Source organism: Hypomesus nipponensis, chromosome 18, assembly GCF_054491055.1.
Source record: "Hypomesus nipponensis isolate SF chromosome 18, ASM5449105v1, whole genome shotgun sequence".
Classification (NCBI taxonomy): Eukaryota; Metazoa; Chordata; class Actinopteri; order Osmeriformes; family Osmeridae; genus Hypomesus; species Hypomesus nipponensis.
In genome coordinates, this window is record NC_140378.1 from 13,553,513 (window position 1) to 13,576,808 (window position 23,296).

General features: G+C 42.7%; 1 protein-coding gene across 4 annotated transcripts in view; it reads right to left on the reverse strand.

The window, feature by feature from the left end:
* The window catches only part of LOC146252263 (paired box protein Pax-7), a 46,727-nt gene continuing 23,431 nt past the window's right edge, over positions 1-23,296 (reverse strand). For 3 of the 4 annotated variants that reach the window (XM_084679191.1, XM_084679190.1, XM_084679188.1), the window contains 4 exons: positions 18,169-18,334; positions 17,846-18,045; positions 4,312-4,570; positions 1-2,630 (listed from right to left, as the gene is read on the reverse strand). In XM_084679191.1, the coding sequence (XP_084535317.1) occupies positions 2,515-2,630; positions 4,312-4,570; positions 17,846-18,045; positions 18,169-18,334 (741 nt within the window). In that variant the 3' untranslated portion in view covers positions 1-2,514. The remainder of the gene's footprint in view (positions 2,631-4,311; positions 4,571-17,845; positions 18,046-18,168; positions 18,335-23,296) is intronic. The other variant, XM_084679189.1, reaches the window with a different exon arrangement.

Sequence of the window (23,296 nt, forward strand, 5' to 3'; positions counted from 1 at the left end):
ACCAACACAGTCCAGGAACAACAAGAGTCAACAGCACTGTTCTTGGTCCAGTTTTAGAGCTTTAATTGATAACAATTACGCCAGTGTTACAGGAAACACACCAACAGGCTGAGGGTAGTAAATGCCAATACAAGTTCACTACTCTAATACTTCATACAGGTAGAATAAATTATGCCATGGTAATATACATACATGCTGAACAGAAAAAAATAAACAAAACCAAAGTAGAAAAACAAATATTACAATTAGGGAGTAGGTCATTCATGAATTAGCCAATCAGAGAGCTTTAAAATACCCCCAGTGGAGGAGACATGTTTGGGATAGAAGGAAGTGACATACACAAGGGACATTTTTGCAATTTCTTAATTTCCTCTGCCTGGTTTCTATCTTAGAAAATATACACAAAGTAGAACAACAAAAAGTGTTGATCAGCAGATCAACAGTCCAGTTGGTGTAGTTATCCTGCAGATGAGGATTTCACTGCAGATGAGGTTGTGTTCCTGGAGAGTCAGGACTGTGTTTCTGAGTCAGAGAGATTCACACCCATCAAGCCCATCAAGTTCAAGCCCCAGAGTACTTTGCTTTTGTTTGGCCAACTGTAACGTAAGCAGGTGTCCATTTGCCTCCTTGATTTCCTGTAAGACCTTTTCTTTGCCACAAAACGACAAAAAATAATGTCTTGTAGTTTGAGGTCAATCAACATCAGGCCATGACTCTTGTGTTAAATCACTGTCCCTAATTGTCCTATTATGTGACTGTTCTCACAGGGAAAGGAGTTCATCTGTTGATTCAAATAATCCTTATTTTCAAGCTTGCAGTGAGATTGGTGGCTTCTATTTATATTTTCATTTCAATGTATAATTTCTAAGAATAAAAAGGAAATACAGTTGGCATTAATATAACATAATAAAAAGAGCAAATTAAGTAAATTAATTTAGAAAGGTAACACAAAAATACGTTGTGAAAATCGATGCCAGATTTTATCGACCATCATCATCTTCTCATCATTACCATCATTATTATAAATCAACAACATGTTTTAGTATAAAACATATTTTTCATAAACAACCAACACAGTTATAACTGTAGGTATCATATCAATGCAAAATGTCAAACATTCATTTAATTAACTTTTGTCATCCAGAAGTGTTTAATAAATTTAGGTCAAAGTTGTAATATTGTATTGTGTATTAAACCAGAGGTAAATTTGAGTCACTTACATTTTCAGTTTTTTTTTGTTAGTTTTGATGAATGGTCAAGAGAAAATGGATTTCACTGAAATAATAAAATATTCAATACAAGTTCAGTTTAACAGAGATTGGAATGATTTTGAATTACAATTACAGCATGGAATGCAAAGTCATCCAAGGTTTAATGAGCTAACAAACACACATACATTTACCAAGGGGATTTACTTAAGTGTAGTTTTCATAGTGCTTGCGTTCTAGAATGGTTCAAGTAAAGTACATTTGAGCATTTGGAATGCAATGCCTTTCATTTTAATGTAGGAATGCAAATGTATCAATCATGATTGATTGCCTTCTGCCCAATCATCAATTAATCACAAATGCTAATTCAAAGCTGAAAGAGAAATAATGCTTGACCTTCTCTCAGCATAACCCACTGATGTCCTTGAACATCTTTTATGTCCCCTCTAAACAATACTGTGCGCACAATGCCTGGGGGAAATGGAAAGAAGCGGATTGGCTGTAATTGGGAGTCTTCCATTGGTTGTTCATTCCCAGATGATTTCCTAGTAACAAGGGTCCCACAGAGTAGCCAAATTTCCTTTTTGGAAGTCAGGCTTGAGATTACAGAGGGAAGGTCAAACCCTTGACATGAGAATGCGCAGCAAACTACTTAAAGAAACAACCCCCCCCCCCCCTCCTCTCTCTCTCTCTCTCTCTCTCTCTCATTATCTCTCTGTCATCGTCTTTGAATGATCCAATTACATTCTACCAAAATAAAGGAAAGTAAACAACTTATCAACAAGAATCATAAGCAGAACAGCAATAAGCAACAGCCACCGTTATGACAAATAGAACAATAATAGCAGTACTGATTCCGAGATACTGTAGAAAATTAGGGTCCAAAAATATGGGAATGAAATATGGCTACACGCTGCTTGTGTAAGAAACACCGACGTTTGGTGTGGACAGGCTGGCTTTTCAACATGGACTGAGACGAAGGTTTTTTTTCTGTGACCCCTACAAAGCTCGTCAGAGTCTGTCAGGAAGTAGGGTAGAGGTTGGAGAACACTGACACTCGGCACAGGGTGCCTGCTTCGCCCCATCATGGTTTGGAATGGCTGCGTCAAATTCATCGCTCTCCTATGAGAGGTGCTTTTGTCTTCTGTCTCATCGCCCCCTCTCTTTCTCAGAGGCACATCTGTACACGCGCTGCTGCTGTGTCCTGCTGGCTGTCAGGGTGGTAAGGGTGGGCGACCGGATAGTGCTGGCGAACACGTCATGGGGGCTGTAGCGTGGACATGACACAGGCTGGAGGGTGGATGGACTAGTAGGCTTGACCAGTCTCCACCTGTAGTAATCCCAGGACAGCTGAGTGGTCCCCAAGCTTCATCCTCCGCTGAGTGGACAAGCTTACGTTCTTGGCCAGATAGTCCACTGCTGCTGCAGATAGAATAACACAGGAAAGGTAATGTCATGACCTCTGAATGTGGATGTATGTCGAGGTTGTATGTCATGCATTTCTTTTCGTTTGGAGTGAATAATTCCCAAACACTCACTGGCCACTTTGTATATATGTTTCTCCTTTATTTTCTAGACTGTGTGTGTGTGTTCTTTACACACTCAAAAAGTTTGCATTGTCGCATCTCATATCTCTTTCCAAACAAAGCCAAAGTGTGACTAAACCCACCCCCCTACGGGCATGCTGAGCTGTGATTGGACGGATATATGCTCCTAAGATTGATTGACTAGGGTGAGATCTTTATCAGAAGCACGTGTGTGCTTATACCTGCGGGCAGACCTTAGGTCAGCGGTCAAACTCAATTTCTTCTATACAACCAAGGGTTTGGGTATGGATCTGGCTCACACCTCACACGGTTTCAATTTGCCCTCATTTAATTTAAAGATATTAGTAGCGGTTGATTGGTGCAGAGGGTGTAGCCAATGGGCTGTAGGGTCAGAAGGACAAACCAAGGGCAGGCTGGAAGCCGAGGAAGGAACAGGGGCAAAACTAAGGAAGTTCCTTTTGACTCTCTGAGCACTACAGTGAAGAAGCAGACACACATAGACACCAGTCATAGAGGCCCATGACCTTTCCAATTGTATCTCTTGCACACACTGCCCACTAGAGATATTTTGTAATGCTTGTCATCTTCTTGGATGTGTAAAGCCATTTTTACATGAAGTAATATTTGAGCATTTTATCAACATATAGATATTAATGAGTCGACTTTTAATTTGCACATTAAAAGAAGTGTCTATATATCTTTATGGATCGTAAATATGTTTTATACCTGTCTCTTGTGGTGTGCTTACAATTGTGACCAATCAAATTGGTGAATAATGATGGACAATCTGTCAAATCCAAACAAAAGAGCCAACCGTAGCCTCTCTTACATTCCCGACATGGCACAGACAGAGACAACCAGGCTGTTGAATGGGGATATTAAAATGTTGGCATTAGTGCTTGGCATGTCTTTAGCTGTTTATTAAGTGTCTGGTCTGTCGTTTCCTTTGATGCTTCTCCCTAGTTCAGATGGTTGGAACCCCCCTTTTGCAGAATGGGAAGAGTACTGTAGGCGGTGACAGGAGACGAGATAGGGAGAGCTTGTGTGTCTTTATGGGGACCTTGCCAGACTTCTGTCATGAAGGGGGGGGGGGGTTGTTGAGCATAAGTAAGCAGCACGTGTTAGCATGTCAGTTTGCGTGTTAGCGCAGGGAGAAAGGAGCTGTCAGGAGCAGGGAGAAACGGTAGGAGGCTGCACACCTGTGGGCGGGGATGCTGTCTGCCAAGGTGCCAGTCACCCTGATGGCTAGTGGGGAGAGGGGTGTGCGTGTGCGTAAGTGTGTGTGTGTGTGTGTCAATGGAAGGACAGGAATGGAATGGTTTAACTACACCTTTAAAGACAAGCTATTCTCTCCTGTCACCCGTGTTTACACCTTAAATCCTGGTTAGATACTCTAAGAGTAGTCTTCCATAGGACACCATACATACACTTGCTATTTTGATTGCATGTACTTTAAGCTGTCACATATTTCCTGAATCAGGACAGGGGAAGAGATAATGCCATGTTAAACCTGTTTACTTTGACAGTGGGAGGGGCCAACAGCACTCAGTACTCACTTTGTCCGTACTGGCTGTACTGGTATCCAGCGGCGACAGCAGGGTCCACACTGTAGCTACTGGTGCTGTAGGTGGGCGGGCAGTAGGACTGTGAGGAGGGCATACTGTCTACTGTCTTTATGGAGGGGTCATTGGAACGCTGGCTGCAGCTGGCCGAGATGGAGTTGGAGGAGTCCAGGCCACCGTGGAGTGGCGAGATGGAGAAGTCATGCTGAGGTTGTGAGGGCACGCCACTGGGGTTACTCAGAATGCTCATCACCTGAATAGGAAGAGGGAGAGATCATTTTATTTTGAGTGAGTCAGGATTTGAATGCCAGACTACCAGTTGATTTACAGTCAATTAAAGAAAATGGGAAGATTGGTGAGAGATGTAGTGATGAGTGAAGGAATGAGAGAGAAAATTGAAGAAGAGGAGTAATAGATCTGGGAATAACGGGGGGACAATTGGAAGGGGTAAGCAAGATGGCCCTCAGAATTGGCAAACACCTAATGTCCTGAGGGGAGTGCTTCATAACAAGAGCCTGGGGAGTAGTCATGATCTCCAATCCCCTTAGAGCTCCCAGTGTTCATGAATGATTCAGCTGTTTAAGATAATAAGGAGTTCCCATTAGATGCCTCTGGAGATTAGGGCCAACCGGCTGCTTTGTCCTCTTAGAGCTGTAGCTACAACTCAGGCTGCCTGGATGTGGCGTGCAGCCTAACTGCCCTGTTCAGTGGGAGAGGGGATTGAAACAGTAGCAATTCCAGGCTTTTTTACAAAATAATACATTATTGATGATACTATGTTTGATTATTTTAACCGGGAAATTGTTGGACAAATTCGGGGAGAAACTATTTTTTTAACCAATCCTTATGCAGGCAATATAGCAGAGGATTTTGCTAAATGTAATAGTATTACTGTTTAAAATAGTATAACTAAATGTATTTGTGTCCAGTGCCCTGTCCAGTTCAGAGGTGCAGATTCTAAAGAGATTATAGTAAACATGCCAAAATGTAAAATAGTTATCCTATGCATATATATCCTATACACTAGAGGGTATGTGGACTTTATAGTGAAATACCAAAACACATGCTCTCCTCTGCATTCCAGCACAGAGACAGAAACACAGACACACACAGGGACAGACACACAGGCATCCACACAGAGCTCAGTCCCGAACATCAGGTTCCTGTTGTGCCTCGCTACGCTCTGCTGCCCTTTGGCTCCCTCCTGCTCCTGCTGCTAAACCAATTAGCCAATAATGGAGCTGGCCACACAATCAAGCCCACATGCAGCCTCATCCAAAACACCAGAGCCGTTTCAAATAAGGCCCCACAGGGGTTCCCCAAGAAGTAGGATGAGGTCACTAGTAACTTTTCTATGGGAACAAGATGGGTTCACATACAGATACACCAATAGCCAGTATTTTGGAGTTTTTGAGCCTTATTTGTTTAATACATACAATTAGAAGACACCGTGATCTTGGATAGAGCATTGACAGAGTGAGGGTATAGGGATTGCGGGCAGAGAACATGCATGTTGTCCAAGAGCTACTAGAGGCCCTGAGTACAGGAAGACCCTGGGAGTGTGGTGAACTTCTTGAAGTGCAGGCAACTATTTCACTGATGCTTCATTACAACTCCATTCTCCTCCAACTCTCTATTATCTGTTAAATTAAACGGGCGCTATCAGTGGCGTTCTAAATCCAGTTCAGGCAATTAGAATTCACTGTGCATTCAGCTCGTACTTCCTTAACAGCCATGGCCCTCCTTTTTAATAAGGGCCAATTATTTGAGTAGTGCCATACTTATATTTATAGGGACAATCTTTTGTAACAGTAGTTTTTTATCTCATATGTGTAGTTTTCTTGAAAGAGGATAAGGCTTTTTTCCAATATCCAAAGGACAAAATTCTGCACTCCTTTCTTCCAAGATGGGCACACATAACAGATGAACTCTTTAGGAAAGTACCAGTAATCCTCTTTCAACTCCCCATCGTCATTTCCCTCCTAATTTGAGGTAATTTCTTGCTCTCACCCCAGCAAGGTTTTAGCTTGTGTTTGAGCAGCATTTAAGGGGCTTGAGTGTCTCCCCAGGAGTGCGGTTTAGAATCAGATGAGGGGCGACCCCGGGAGGTGTCAAAGCCCGACGTGGGTGACTAGGTGAGGGGACTGCTGGGAGCCTGACACCTCTATTCAGGCTAGTGGGTAGGCGGCCTGTCGCTGTAGTGAGGGCTATTGTGGCACTGAAAGCAAGAATTATTCAAATCTTCATATTTAGCATAACCTCATTGCCATAAATTAAAGGCGACTGAATTGAGGGAATATTTGGATAGCACAGCAAGAGGTAGAGACGTGCTACCATTATTAAGTCATGGTGGGATACTGTGAGTGAAATCTACAGCTTAAGCTGTAGGTTTTGTTTGTACAGAGCGTAACTAAGAGTTTCTATTACATTTAGTCTGGACTTTCAAGGAACCATGGTTAGAATTCTCTACAGCCTTAAATTCAACACTGTATGAGGCATTGATGATACTACTGTTGTCTAGCACTGGAAGTGCTTCCTTCCTTGAAAGTGCATGGTCTTTAAGTTCCTATTTCTATTAGTAGAATAATAGAAAAATGAAGATATAATGTATGACACACAAATACATTAAAACTTGAACGCTGTAGAGTGGGCCTGACTGTGAGACTGAGAATGTGAGAAGGGGTGAAGGGATGTAGCAACACAGTTAGGTCCAGAGACTATCAAGACTTGTGTTGTAATCTATTATTTCCTGCACTACCGCCATCACTAAGTCAAAATCAATATTCTTTCCACATGTGTAACCTTTCTAGTATCTGATCGGACTGCTGGGAGGAAGCAGGACTGTTTTCCAATCACCCTCACTGACAAACAACATCCTCAGGCTGTGGTCTGCTCCGACTCACAGTGAGAGAGAGAGAGAGAGAGCGAGGTGGGGGAGGAGGGAGGGAAGGAGGGAGGGAAAAGAACAAACACCCCCTGGTTGAAAAGCACTCTTTTTCTTTTCTCTGCTCCTCACAATGTTCTCCCCTCAATGTTATCCTCACCACCCTCCTTACTTCCAACTACCCCATCCCCCACATCCCATCCCTCTGCCTCAGCCCCCAACCGCCTCTCTCTCTCTCTCTCTCTCTCTCTCTCTCTCTCTCTCTCTCTCTCTCTCGTTCTCTGTCCCCCTCTCTTTTTGGAAGGGGAAACATTCTCTTCAGTAGCTCTGTTTCTATTAGGTTGGGTGTCAGTGTGGGAGTCCTGGAAGGGTAGATAATGGGAGCCAGGACCTAGTTTAAAGGACAGCGCTCCCGGGCATTTCTTCTGTCTCATACACACACATACACACACATGTACACACACATTCACAAGAGCATACTCACACCAGATAGATTACTCTATAAATAATAATAAAAAAAGTAATTAATTCGCTCAACTTCTGAGCCCCATTAGCCTGCGGGAGTGTAAATGGAGAAGTGTAAATTGATACAATGTGCATCCTTTCAGATAAATATATAGCACATTTTAGTCACAAAAAGGCATCTTTTCATATGCTGCTAATTTCCTGAACTGTTTAAATTATATGTTTTTTGTCTGTCTGAATGTTTAACGGGAACCATGTCTTTGTTGTATTTCCATGCTAATACATTGTGGCTACGTCTCTCAGCTGGAGCAAAATGTTACTAGGCAGAGATTTAATGTAATATTCTACACTTTCTTATATGTAAATAAAACTATTATATGACACAAATTGAAAAACGTTGACAATACATTATGGTTTCAAATTTTTTACAATTTGACCAGTTTACATGTTTGGTAGTTTTTAGTTGTAGTTTAAACTATAAAACTACAGTACAAAGGCTACTGTTACTGGAACTTAAATTTAAAATATTTTTTAATTACTGAATTTAAATGTTCAATGTTTCGACATTTGTTAACTTTAATTACATAAAACAAGCTCTGCACTACTGGTTGCTGTAAGAGCACTGATTGCAATAAAGAGGAGCTTCTCTATCGTCACAGTCCACTCTGAGTGCTCCGCCTGCCCTGCCCTGCCCAGCCTCCCCTGGAAGATTATCCAGGCAGGCTGGTGAGAAGGAAAGCTAGAGTCAGGGAAAGATAGTTAGAGGGAGGCAGGTGTTCAAACACTCCTGTAGGACTTTGTCCTGTGGGATAGCCTGCAGAGCTGCTAGAACACCCCTGTCAGGGGCCAACGCTAGTGTCACTGGCCCACTCCAGTCTGCCTACAGTGCACACACACACAAACACACACACACACACACATGGGGGAGTGGATAAGCTTCTCCTGTCCCCTCCAACTCAAAGGCCTCAGAGTGATTCCTTGCTTCTCTTGGCCTCAGGGGTGTCGAGAGGAGAAGATAGAGCTCCAGATGTCACCAGGTTATCTAAATGCCACAGAATGACATCTCCAGCTCATGACCCGATCCTCAACTCTGATACTAACTCATAGGGGTTTGTCTGGTCTTTGTTGGATATTTTCAGTTTCATGTGGTTCTTTATTACTGTACATCAGTAGTGTGGCCATGAAGGGGGCTGCCCTCCCCCCAGATTTCTGATTGGTTAAAATAAAATAGGATGGAATTGTTGACTTTTTACTTTTTTTTGTGGACCCCTTATTTTAAAATGGGACCCCCAAAAAATCATTTTCTGGCTACGCTACTACTGTACATTGATATAAAATGTTGGAGTTTACACTGTACAGCCTATGCATGTTTTATATAGTCTAAATGGAAATTAAGCCAGTTAGTGCTATTATTCTCTTACTAGATATCACTGTCCTACTTGCGTAATATGGAGATGGGAACAGCTAATTGAGAAGCATGTCAATATTGAATGGTGAATATCTGATGCAATCAGAGGTAATTATGAGATCAGCTAATGCTATTTTACCATGAGCAGATGTGGTATTGTCAAGACAATAATCCTGAAAATCCCAACTCCCCCATCATTTGGAAAAAATAAAGATTGAATGTCATGGAAAGGGTGGTTGCAAACAAAAAAATAGGAATCAAAAACATAAAATCTTTTTTTTAATGTTTTGCCAATATAATTTTAGCAGATCCTGTGGGATCACATGCTAAATCCAAAAATATAAAATGGTGACCTTAAATTGTATTATGATCTTCAATCGGCATTGAAATAAACGGCAAATACTTAATATTAAGTTGAATTGGTCATGGATACGCTGAGTAGGTATAAACTAAATTTGACCTTTTTACACATTCATTCAACTTCAAAATTCATACGAGACGAAATTGAAAATATTGAACACAGTTCAGCAGACAACAACCAAAGAAGATGGGGTAAGAACAACTTAGAGGGTGTCATAAATAGGTGTTTTTTTTTATTATCCCACAATAGACTCCAAAAAAACTAGAAAGGCTCAAATGGAACACAATCTATTCCTTTGGCAAAAAACAGCAACATTAAGCCTCATCGCTGGAACATCCACATAATTATTTGATTCATAATATTTTCATGAGAATTATACATGATATATGTATTATATATCACGTAATTATGTATGTTTTTTGTAGAGTGTGCTTATACAGGACTGTGCTTACATTCTTATCTAGTTTCCCATCAAGGTGGGCAGTCTGGCTAGGAAACAGATCCTCATCTGAACACACTAAGTGGCTATTTCAAAATAAAAGCCATTGCATAAATTCAATTAGCAGGTTTTGTCACGGTGAAGGCAAAGCTGGCAAATTAGCGTCTCTGAGCGATCAGACAGGAGGGGCCCTGTCTGGATTTCTTTCTCTCGCTGTCTGTTTCTCCATTACTCCCTAGCCTTTCATTTCCTTCTTCTTAATTTACTGCTATCTCTCAGTGTATTTCTTTTTCTATATATCTCTCTCTTTTTCTTTCTTTATTTCTGTCTCTCCTCTCAGTTCCCTCCCTCCTGTCTGTCCTCATTCCACCTCAACCCTCCAGTCTCAGACCCAGAGAGGGCCCAGTGGCAGAGAGCAGATGACAGTGCTGATTGGGTCTCCCAGCCATGTGTCAGCAAGTTAATTGGCCACAGCACATTAATTAAAAGTGAAAAGTGATGTTTCTGGGTTTGAGGTGGTTTCTGTATCCATCTGACTGTGTGAGAAAGGCACAGCAGTTGGGGGGGAAAAGAGGGGTGTATAAAAAAGCTCTGCTGGAAGTATTTAATTGATTCAAATTAGGTGTCTGATTGACAGTGACAGGAACTGGGCAGCGACAAGGCGGGCCCAGATGACAGCGATTAGTGTGCAACCAAACAAGCTGTCACATCTCACAACACGTTAACTGAGGGAAACACATGGCATATGGCTCTTTTAACCCTGAGCTTTTTGACAAACACTCACTTCCTACCACACACTGTGAGGCACAGATGGACACACAGATATGACAATGGTCTTCAGTATAAAAAGCGTAAGTCCTGTGACAATTCAATAATCCGCCATATTCATTATGCAAATAATTATATGCGTACATTCTTATTAGAAAATAGTCACCAATTGAATAGCGTTAAGACCTTACTGTTGGGGGCCTTAACGCAGCGGCCCGAGTTCGATTCCAGCCCGGGCCATTTAATACAAGTCATCCCCTGTTTCTCCACTGTCTTTCTTGTCTCTCTTAAACTGTCAACATGTAATATAGAGCATAAAGTCCTCCTCCCCAAATTGTTCTTCCATGTTATTGTTTGTATAGATTGCTCAGGTCCTCCAATAGGGGCCTTGTTTCAGTACAGCTATGGAACTGGAAACAGAGGCCTGCTTTCTGTCGTTCTTAAACATCCCAAAGTGTTACAAGGCCCCATACTAACCAAAGGTTAATGCTTTCTATGGGGCTCACATCGCACTGAGAGTGGGCCGCAATCCGCTTATTTTCGACAGGTAATATATCGGAGATGGAACAGGGGGAGATGGAACAGGGGGAGTTGGAACAGGGGGAGATGGAACAGGGGGATATGTTCAGGCGTTCAGGACAAGCCTGCACCCCACCCCCACTCCTCTCCTCCCCCTGCCCCTCAGCCGCTTCCTCCTCCTCTCTCACTTGCATCTTCTGCTCCGCTCCAACGCCTCCGCAAATTAAACGTCAGTCTTTAATGATTTCAGCCGGAGTGGGTTTTCCAGCCCGCAAGAGCTGGCGACGATGCCCTTGCTTGCTACGCCAGAGTGACATAAGGTGGGATGTGAGAACTGGCTGAGGCAATGGAGGAAGGAGGGAAGGGGGAGAGGGGAGGTGGGGTTTGTTTGCAGAAAGCAGCGGGGAGTTTGCCCTGTGAAGAATGTCAGGTCAAATTGTTCTTGACAGTGCTAATATCAGCACCTCATAGCCATAATTACATGTAAATAAATAGTGAAATAGCTCTCAGCTGGAGACTGAGTGGTAGAGGGCGGCTGTGTTAGTGGAAGCCAGCTGGGGACCCAACCGCATCATATTAAGTCGGGAGAAGGAGAGAGTGGGAGTTACACACTCCAGTTGAGAACAACTAGAGTAGCATCACTGAAGTAAAACCTTTGAATATCTCAAATTACTAAGAAAACGGGTGTGCTCTGAATGCCTTAAATATCAAAACGAGGGTTACTTCTCTACAGAAAAGTAAAAATGACTACTGCTCAACTCACTATAAACACAACCGTAATGCTTTGAGCCTAGGAAGAGAGAGAGTGAAGTGAGGTATTGAGTGACAGTTGCCCCGTTGCTTGGCTAGAGTATCCATCACAGCTTCTCCACCTGTCACACTGGTATCTGGAACCAACAGGAAGCACATGCACTCAGCTAACCTCTGACCCCTGAAATTCTGCTGCAGGTTCACATCAGTGGCCAGTCCAGACTCCATGACCCCTGTCACCGTCTGACCTTTCACCTTATCCCCTTAAAAAGGCTTACCTCAATTGCACTGGCAAGCCACCCCTAGAATATCATAATATTTCATCTGTACCCCTACTATCATCGCAACAGTTGTTGTGTTAAATTACAACTAATGAGACATATGATAATGTTGTTAACCTGATATTTGGTCAAACTGTTCTGCTATCCTTGAAAAGGTTGTTTGGATTGAAATCTACAGCACTATTTGCACAGTGTTTCCTTCAACCAAATATCATGGCGATTTTAGACTGTGAGCATCGCAAAGATATGATGCAGTCTCTTATGGATATATTAAAAGCACACATAAAGTCCAGTCCCATCAAAGACCTTATGGAATGACCTATATGATCTGTCTTCAAGGTACTGTCTATGAGGAGGCCCTAAACTGAAAACACATCCTCAAGTCACATTGCCTTTCTTATATGAGGGACCTGCATAGTGTCTGCTGTGGTCTCCACCAGTCCTTCACTTAAATCCTCATCTTCTAGGATTTGTTGAAATTCATATTGGCTGCCTCTGCAAGATAAATGTAAATCGCATTCCCTTATATTTGTTATTTATCAGGATGCAACAGCTCACTTTCGGCGGAAACTATCTCTCACCCGCATACAAACACCCTTGCATTTAAATAGCATTCTTATTGTCCGCCTCAGCCTTTCATCTAGGAGAGAGGAATAATGTTTCCTCTCTCGTGAGAGCGGAGAGGAGAGGGAGGGGATGGGGAGAGAGACGAAGATAGAATAAGAGGTGAGATAGGGAATCGGGGCAGAGAAGAAAATGGAGAAATATGGAAAGTGGCAGGACAAGAGAAGGGAAATGGAGGGATGGGGAAGACATGGACAAAAAAAGGAGACATATACATACAAAGTTAAGTTGTGAATATAAGGAAATCAACTATCTTGACAAGTTTCCTTGACGGCAGTCTCTATTGTCAGTGTAAGTCAGCGTAGTAAACAAACAGGCATGAACATGAATGACCCCAAGCAACAATATCAGACACTTGGTATGTCTGAAAGCATACTATGGACAAGTGCACAATTTTGTTACAACTTAACTTAACCATCCTTGATTTAGCATCACTATCCTATACTTTGCATGTGACTTAAACACATTTTGCCTATTATATTTATTTAAGCATCATTTATTTTAGCCCTGCCAAACCACCAGGAGGTGCTGTATAAAACACCTCTTAAACAGCTTAAAGGCAATTGAGTCCTGTCCTCTATTTAGGGGAGTTACCACAAATTATTCTGAAAGGTTTAGACACAAACCCAGTGCAAATGTACTACCTGCAATTATGAAGCAGGAAAGACTTCCAGATTCCTTACTGGAATCCATGAAGACAGAAATAAAGAATCGATGCTAAAAACATTCCGCCAGTGGATATGATTTAAATTCCCAGATTTTCTTGGCAGCTTCCAAGCAGGTCTAATTTTTTGGGGGTTAAAGCTACTTACTTTTTTAAATTCTTGCCAAATTGAAACAGCATCTGTATTTAGAATGATTTCTAATTAACAAGTATCAACCCCCTCCCTTCTCTCTCTTTCCCTCTCTTCTCTAGATCTCTCTCTCTCTCTCTTTCTCTCTCTCTCTAAGTACAGAAGTGATGTAAATATATGCATTCATCCCTTTTTGATTTGTTGACACCGGAGCTTGCCAGCTGACACCGTGCCCAGTAAAAGGCTTAATACCCCCAAGTTTTTAATAACGTAGGAGACTAGGCACAACTCTCCGACTCTCATTGACATGCAGGTGCACAGTGTCTTGTCAAAAGCAATGGGCGGGAAGAAACGGGGAGAAGAGCCGAAAACATGTATTTTTTTCTCTCTCCTGGTTTGTGATTTTTTTGGGGCATCTTCCTGTGCACAGGACTTAAATGTAATTCATCACCATTTTTTAAGTGGCTGCTGTGCTAATGGAAGTAGCTATGGGAATAGGAGGTACGCTCCCCTTCCCCACCCACCCCCACTTTCCCTCCCTCCCCCTTATCTCGGTCAGACAGTTGTCAGGAATCACTAGCGGAGGCCTGAGCGCGGCACAGGCAGGCGAGCAGGCAGGCAGGCAGGCCTGGGGATATGGATCAAAGGGAGAGAGCCGGGGAGCGCAGCAGCGACTCTGATCCCCCCCGGTTTGTTGAAACCCAGCCTACCCCCCCCCTCTTCCCCACTCTGTTTCTCCCTCTCTCTCTCCCTCTCTCCCTCTCTATCCCTCCTTCTCTCTCTCTCACTCTCTCTCTCCCTCTCTCCCTCTCTATCCCTCCTTCTCTCGCTCTCCCTCTCTCCCTCTCTATCCCTCCTTCTCTCTCTCTCACTCTCATCAAATAGCCAGCCAAAGCTTCGCCATTCCAAAACACAAATCTTCCTCTCCTACACTAGAAACAGTGAAAGTAAAATACAAGTGTATTTTTCTGTCTGTTAAATTTGTATATTATTTGTATGTGTATGTATAGTGTGTGGATTTGTTTGTGATTTATTTCCTGTGACGGGTCAATATGTTTTTCTGTCCAAACAGACAGGGAGGGATTAGTGCTCTAACATTGCCTGTCTAACTCACAATTCATATGAATTATTCTCACATTTCAATGACTGAAAATAGCAATACAGATTTGCTGTTTTTTGACAAAATTGTGCTAAGATCAGCCTTATTTCATCAAGAGCATGTGCGGGTTAGTGGAGCTGTGAGAAGAATGGACTTCCTATCAAGAATATTTTCTCATCACAAGACTCACAGTTTTATATAATTCCTTTCACTCAATAAGACGTGGAACTTGCTGCATAACACTGCAAGTTTCTTACATTAAAGTAGGGTTATAATTCTTTTGCATTCAATTTGAGAAAGAAGGCACAAAATGAATACGATTTCAAATGCAATATGCAGGATCCAATTTGAATTATTGCCTGTCACACAGCATATAGCATCGCTCTGCTATTTTGAAGCTACTTTATTGAAAACTTGCAGTACATGATTTCATCATGTACATGACTGGAGACCTACAGAAAGGGTTAAGACTGTTGATCCACCCAAGTCAAAAATATAATCTCAAACTTATATTTTGCACCAGATTTTATTTGATTACTAAATCAAGGCTTGCAGTCATTGTTTCTTTTTATGGACTTTCATAGACAAAAAAACGCTGGATGTTTTGAGGTTGGAGATGAGATGGGAGAGGTAAACCTGCTCGTGTGTGTGGGAGGAGGGGTGCACAGTCATGAGGGTGTTGTGAGTCGATGGAGGAGAGAAAGAGCACCTGTTGTGAAAGGGTTGGTTTTACTCGCATAAAATTAGATTAATTTAAACCTCTTTCCATTGCATGCTCTGTCAAACCAATCACAAGCAGCAAGGCACAAAATTCTCCAAAAAGCATATCCTTGTAAACACTAGAGAAAATGACACTTTTGTAGCCACAAGAACAAATGACAACAACACTTGAAAGGAAACATTCCTTTGGGGGGTTAAAGTTATACTGACTTGATTTGTTTTAGAATGCTTACTTTATCCACAGTGATGAAATGAAAAACAACAATAACCACACACACATATCCGTATACAGTGTATCCCAATGCCTTAAACTGAAAAGAGCGCTTGCAAAAACTCAATCTCCGCCCTTCAAATGCTTCTGCTGGTAATATTCGCTCTGGCTGTGCGCATATAAAACACATTATTATAGTACATGAAGTAAAAGTTCACTTTTTCAGAGAGAGATGAGCAAGTGTAAGTGAGTTTGACTGGACACTCACAAACACAAAATATGCATTCTACTAGGTTGTTATTGGTTTAAAATTCCTGCACTTTAATAATAAATTCCTTACATTCCTTCGAATATAGGAATTATTTTTATCACATTCAGTACACAGCTTCTATTCTATCATGGAGTTAATGAAATCAGGTACAAATACTATACCAATAGTCTAGTGCTTTCAAATCTTCCTATCAAAAATAAATTGAATTAAAAATCACTTTATATGCCACGGTTAATACATAAACTCATACGTATGCAAAATCTAAGTAAGGACGCCTCTTAATAGAAAATCTTTTCCACCCAATACAGTAGGCTGGAGCTCGGGTGTCGTAATCCCAGATGTAAAACAGCAGAGAGGCTTGTTATTTTATCTCTTCCTCCTCGTCGAAGAAGCGAGGGAGAGCAAGGCAGTCATGTTAATAATAATAAAAAAGCAGAGACCGTGTTCTTGATATCTATGCAGGTTTGTGCAGCACGAGCATTAGCTTCTCAAAGCCCCACCACTACGATTAACAATCAAACACACTAAGGAAATGTTTCTGCTCCCTCCAACCCCCCACCCCCACCCACAACTCTCCAGTACAAGAGCAAATCTCTTTTTTGTCACCAAATCCTTAATTCTTTCTTCTCTGCAGTACAAGAGGGAAGTAAAACCAGTTTCCAATCTGCTTTGAGAGAAATATTTGAGGGGGGTGGAGGGTTGGAGGGGTGGGTGGGATAGAAAAACTCCCAATAAAATGTGTGAACGAGGGGGTAATTGCGGACAAATGCGGCATTGAATTTCATTTTCGACTCTTTAAACACCATTTCAATCTTATTTTCTGCCTGTTAGTCAGATCTTGTTGCTTGGGGTGGGCTGGACTGCCCAGTTTTGGTGAGTAATTGCGTATAATTTCCTTTACGCCGAGTGATTTGCATCAATATCAGTCATTTTTCTATTCTGTACCGGTTAAGAATCCACTCCAACCAGAAAAGTCTCATTTGGAATGGTTATTGTTCAAGGCACAGCGATAGGATAACATTAAGAATATCTGTTTGCATGAACCCACACATATCATATTCACACACATGCAAATCTTCTGACACCAATGGATTTACAAAGGTATTACTGTATGTGTACTGCATTCCCTGCTTCTGTCCACTGTGCCTCTCCAGACCAGCAGAGAAACCTTACCAGCTACCACTACCATTACACCCATTTCAATCAACAGATACTGAAGGCAACACCAGACTACACGTTTAACTTTGAATGTTTGTTAAAAGCTAGATGTCCATTTAAGTCAAACTAATGGTAATATACCACAGCAGTTAACATTCAACTATGACACGATTAATTAGAACAGTACTGAACTGACATTAAACTAACATCTGTTAATTGCTAAATTGACTTTGCTCACAATTAATAAACTCATTAGTTAAGTGGGATTATTTCTATTATTTTCAAAGGTCTCCATTTAAGTTGTTTTCCCTGAAGTAAATTGGTGTACAAAAGATTTGGTCACTGTGGAGAATACTTGCAGTGCAAAGTTGAAACTTGGATTTATTTAGAATAAAAGTATTTAACAATTACGATAATTGGAGGACTCAGGAATGAGGGGTGAAATTAATTGTTCACTCTTATCATTTCAAACCCCCTGTAGGAAGAAGATATTGCTATTTAACTGTGGCTCTAAACATTTCTAGTCAAAGTCACTAGAGACTTGCTTAACTAAAGCTACCACTGGCCCCCTGCTTAATCAAAGCTACTAAACAAAAGTCTTGTGGAGGATAAAGCAACATTCAACGATCCTTCCACCATTATGTAGACGAACAGTTGTGATTCTAATGATGGATAAACTAACATACACTACATAAAATACTCTAACTCAGTCACATTCACAGTGTAGTGCACACATTTATACACACACAAACACCCAAGTCCCACCCTCCATGTACCTGTGGCGAGAGTCCGTTGCTAACAGGGTTCATGTGGTTGCTGGGTGCTGCAGAGCTCATGAATGTGTCGGAGTAGCTGGAGAAGCCATGGCGATTAGACGAGAGGCCATAGGCAGAGCTGCTATCGGCGGAGGAGAGCCCACCCTGGTGCATGGTGGAAGGTGGTAGGGGCTGAGGACGGTGGACTGTACCACTACCATCTGTCAAGCAGAGATTACTGTTAGAAAGATATATATGTCTATGTTATAGCATCATAAGACTCCTCTGCAGATACTGTATATTCACATGTTAAATGTTCACATAGGTGATGGTGGTGTCTGTACCCTGGGATAGTGTGGTTGTCGTGTATCCAGACTCTGGGAGCTGGTATGTTGGTAGCGTGGGCATCCCTGTGGGAGGGAATCCCCCAGGTAACAGGTGGTTAAATGCTGCCAGCTGATTGGCTCCCGCTTGCTTACGCCACCTGGCCCGTCGGTTGCTAAACCACACCTGGGGATTAAGAGGAGTGTTAGGAGAGAATGACTGAGAAAGATAACAAAGACAGAGAACCTGCAAATGTACATTTGAAATCCCAACCGGTTAACCCAGTGTGATTTTAGCCTGACATGTCACTCAAGTAGACTTAACTCACAATTAGTAGCATTAGTTGATTAGTTTGTGTCAGGACATTTCATCATAGTGCATGCCACTGACATCTTGAATTATTAGGTTTTGGCACAAAACTGTCAAAATGTAATTGTTGTGCGTGTGTTTTTGTGGTGTGTGTGTGTGTGTCTCTGTGTGTGTGTGTGTGTGTGTGTGTGTGTGTGTGTGTGTGTGTGTGTGTGTGTGTGTGTGTGTGTGTGCATGCATGCATGTGTTCTGTAAGCATTTGGGTTCACGTGGAGACAAGTCTCAGAATATCATTGATCTATGGCTCGCAAAGGCAATTCATCAGCAGTTAATACACTGTCTGTGCAGTTAATCTCCTGTTGTTTTCCAAGTGGGGCTGGCCCATTGAGAGGACTGGTGAAAGAGAGGCACAATGGACCCTGGCTGAATGGACCACAAAGAGGGGGTGTCCATATTTAAACAGCTCTCCACAGAGTATTGCTTTCAGATGGGGCACTGATCAATTCAAAGATCAGACGTGTGCACACAAGACTGCCCAAACACATACACACTCTTTCTTATCCTCACAAACACGCGTGTGCGCACACACACATACAAAACAATGACATTGCCATATGTTGAGGGTAAGAGTCCCCAAAAAGAATACTGGTTGCCACAATTATTAAATGGTGAATCCAAAAATAAGACCCCTCCTCCGCTCTTTCTCTCTTCATCTCTCACACACACCCACAAACCAAGACCCATCCGGCCCTCTGTCAACCAAACCCTCAAGCCCAGCAGAAGCTCAACCAACCAACATCCCAAAGCTCCCAGACAAGCCCCTGGACCTGCCCCTTTGGTATTGTCAGTCTCTCACTACCACTCTCAGAGACCCAGATTAGGGAGATTACTAAATGAAAGAGCAGTGTTTTGCTACAGGCAAAAATGACCTCTTTTTAACTCAGTGGGACACTAATTGCTAAGGTCTTAATTAAACATGGCTAAAAAAGAGGACAGAATTCAGAATGCAAGTTGGAGCCTGTACTTGATGAATACACATCACACAGCTCTCTGATACACACACACACACACATACCTGGATGCAGTAACGTACTGTGTTCTAAAAATGTGTATGCCTCTACACAGATTACTCACACAATCACATGCCTCGACCAATGCACTAGCATGTATGCACACATGCACACACACACACACATGTGCATACACACATGTGCACACACAGAGGAAACGTGAAAAGTCACACTGACTGTGGCAAAAAAATCACCTACATTTAACCTCAGGCTGGCTACCTACTTATTTTCTCTTTTGATTGGCAAGATTCCGAAATGTGCAAATGAAAACATGCCTTTCAAGTTGAGAATGTCATTCTAGGTCTACTTTTAACGGAGAGACTCAAATAATTATTGGAGTATTTGCCTGAGGTGCCAGTGTAAGAGAGGAATGAGTACAGAATTTTTTAACTCAACAATTTACCTGCAAATCTTGCTCCCCTAATCCTACAACACTCTTTTTGTTTGTGTGTGTGTGCGTGTGAATTCATTTTTACATTGACAGGCCACTCTCTGTGTGGCTGCAGGGCTCAGTCGATTTTCTAAGAGGCTTTTTCTGAGCACCAGCAGAATGTGAGAGACTTGATGCTCTGCTCTGGAATCAGACCGCAATGTCACCTTGGAACAGGGATTCTCTGTCTGCCCATCCTCTATTCTCTCTCTTTCTCTCTCTTACTCTCCCACTCTCACTGTGTCTCTTCTTGTCACTCTCTGTTCTGTCACTATCCCTCTTTCTGTGTCTTTTCTTTCAGTTCTCCAGAAAAGAAAGACTTGTGAAAATTGCCCAACAGACAAAAAACAGACTCTTACTTATTTCAAAAGGCAATGGTTAGCAAAAATAATGTTCTGCAATGTAATAGGGAAAGGGATATTGAATTCTCCAGTTGTAGCTGCAGGGCCTGTCCTTTTGGTAGATTTTTAAATCACACTTGAATTTGTTTCTCTATTTCTGGTACTGAACAGGGCAGAGGAACGTTGTTAGAGTCAGAAAATGGAAGAACGACCGTCTTTGCATATACCCTGTGATCCTATGTCACATATCTTCCACATTCCACATAAGAGTCTTCCGCACTTCCATCTTCCAGACTGCTCTTGTCGCATAGAAGAACCCTCTGATCTTGTTCCCTCTCAGCCACTGCCCGGCCACCGTGTGTGTGTATGTGTGTGTATTTGTGTGTGTATTTGTGTGTGATCTCCAGTTGAGGAGATAGCGTTTGGATGTCTTCCCTGGGATTACTGGTGGGTTGGCGGAGGGGGGAATGGCCAGGCGACGGCCACGATGAGGAGTAAAACCTGGATAACGTGATTGAATTTCACAGCAAAAAAGTCCGACATAACAGAGACTGAGAGGCATGAAAAAGCCCAACATCAATCTCTCTCTATTGCTGTAACCCTCCCACCCCCTCTTGATCTATCTCCTTGTGTCTACTCTCTCCCTTTCTATCACTTACTGACTACGACTCTCTCTCTCTTTCTCTGTATAAATACAGGCAGGGACAGAGGCAGTGATTCTCTTAGAGTGAAGCTACAGGTAGTAGGGCTAAGGTCCAGTGCTTGACCTCAGGTAGTCTACAGTAGTAGACTACAGTAGTAGACTACCGTCTGTGTGAGATGGTGGTGGTATTAAATTGGGAGGGGGAGGGGGGGGGGGCGTAGGCCTTCTAAGAGGCATCCAGAGGTCAAACCCAGACAGAAAAGGCTGAAAGGGGGGCCTCTCTCATTTTAGATGGGGAGACACTCAGAGAAATGGGGTTTTACTGCGCACAGATGGTCAGCATGAATCGCATGCATGCACTCAGCCACACACAAGCTCACACACACACACACATCCTGAACGGCACACATACACATGCATTCACAAACACACTCAGTACATACACGCACACACACACACACACACACACACATACACATAAACAGTACATCCTTCCTGACATGCATGTATCCCTGATACATCTTTCCACATTTATGTAACTCATCCCAGTTTTGTAGGATATCCCCATTCTAGATGTCTTGTTAGGAGAACTGTGTTTGATTGAGTCCAGATTGTTCTGGATTCCACCTTGTTTAACTGGACAGAACGCCGATAGTAGAGTAGAGTGTATAGTGAGTGACACTAGAAAACTGGTGGAACCGATCTACAATCAGTACAAAGAAGCCAAGTAGTACCCCACGATAAATGGCAGAAACTGACTTTAGATACCCCACTCTCCCTACTTCCCCACCTACCTCTCCCTTTCTCTCCCCCTCTCCCTCTCCATTCCTCCTTCTGCTATCCCGGGTTGGTGCTATGCTAATTAAAGTAGCTTGGAGTGTGAATTGGAAAGTGGAGGGGCGGATTAGCTCGATAAGTATCAAGAGTGAGAGAGAGACTGAAAGAAATTCATTTAAATTCTAATAATAAACCCCTCTGTTTGAACACTCTCACTGGTACAGGGCTGCTGCTTCCGACTCGCCGATCAACACAAATCCCATTTGTTCCTTTGTGGCACCACAAAACAAATGACTCAGAGGAGGTGCTTTAACTTGACTTTGCTTGCTAGCGACTTTGTATGGGCATAATTGCACTACAAGGCTTTGTGCATGTACCTCTGGTTTAAGCAAAGGTAATCAAGGTTAAGTTGTTTTCTGAGATGTAGAAGCTATAAGACTAAAATGATTCATTTATAAATATAGCCAGTGAAGCTAGCCCATGTTATAATCCACTAACTGGACTGTACCATACTTTTGACATAATACTACTAGACCAACACATTGTACAGGGACAAATGTGTTTTATCTCTCGCTTTAGCCCTAGTGCAGTTGGATAGCTCTTCACCCTCACAAAGCTGTCAATTTCACGAACAGCCAACATTCCTCTCACATATTGTGTGACGCGTACTCATGCTTTTACTGCTGTCTGTGGGGTCAAAGTGGTTATAGTGTTAGCAGGGGTGCATGTGCTTACGTGTGTGTATGTGTGTGTTTGTGTGTGTGTGTGTGTGTGTGTAACCACGCATGTGTGTAAGACAGGTAGTCAGCAGCCACAGCTCAGTCTGAGGGTTCTGGAAGCACTCATCCCTGTGGTTAGCATGGTCATGGATGAACACTCCTCATTTGTCAGTCTGAGGCAGTAAAACTGTGTGGGGACGACTGTGGCGAGCTGGTTGGTTGATGTCATTAGGCAGTGGTGGAGTCTGATGAAGACAGATGGGTTGATAATCCAAGCTCTCCTGCTCTCTTTTCCCACTCTCACTTTCTCTATATCCTTTCTTTTCTCTGCTCTACCTTAAAGTTCACTTTTCCAACTCATATTTATCTCTTAGCCTGTACCTCTTCACATTGCCCATTTTTCTTCTTTCTCTCTTTAGATTTCTCCTCCTCTCAGAGAAATCATATCTTAATCTTAAAGAGCCTCCTCTGTTGTCTCCTTCCCCCACACACATGCATCACCACCAGCCCCTTACACCACCCAAGCCCTCTTTCTCACCCTCTCTCAGACATCTGGATCCTGTGTCAGGCAGCAGCTGCAACCCGAGCGTGGGTCAACAGGGCTAGTCTACGGGTCCACACAAGCCAACAAGTCAAGAGGGTCAGACAACCTTTTCCCTCACCAATGGCTCCCCTGGTACCTGACACTGGTCCTGCCCTGTCTCTGGCATCAAGGGTTAGCGTAAAAACAGATACCCCAGCAGCAACCGTTGTGGTGCACCTCCATCAGTGGCCTCTCACAGTTGGAGTCCAGGGGGAACAGGTTTGAAGGTAACACCAGTCATGACTGGGAGCCCATGAAGAGCTGACTCTGAGGCTC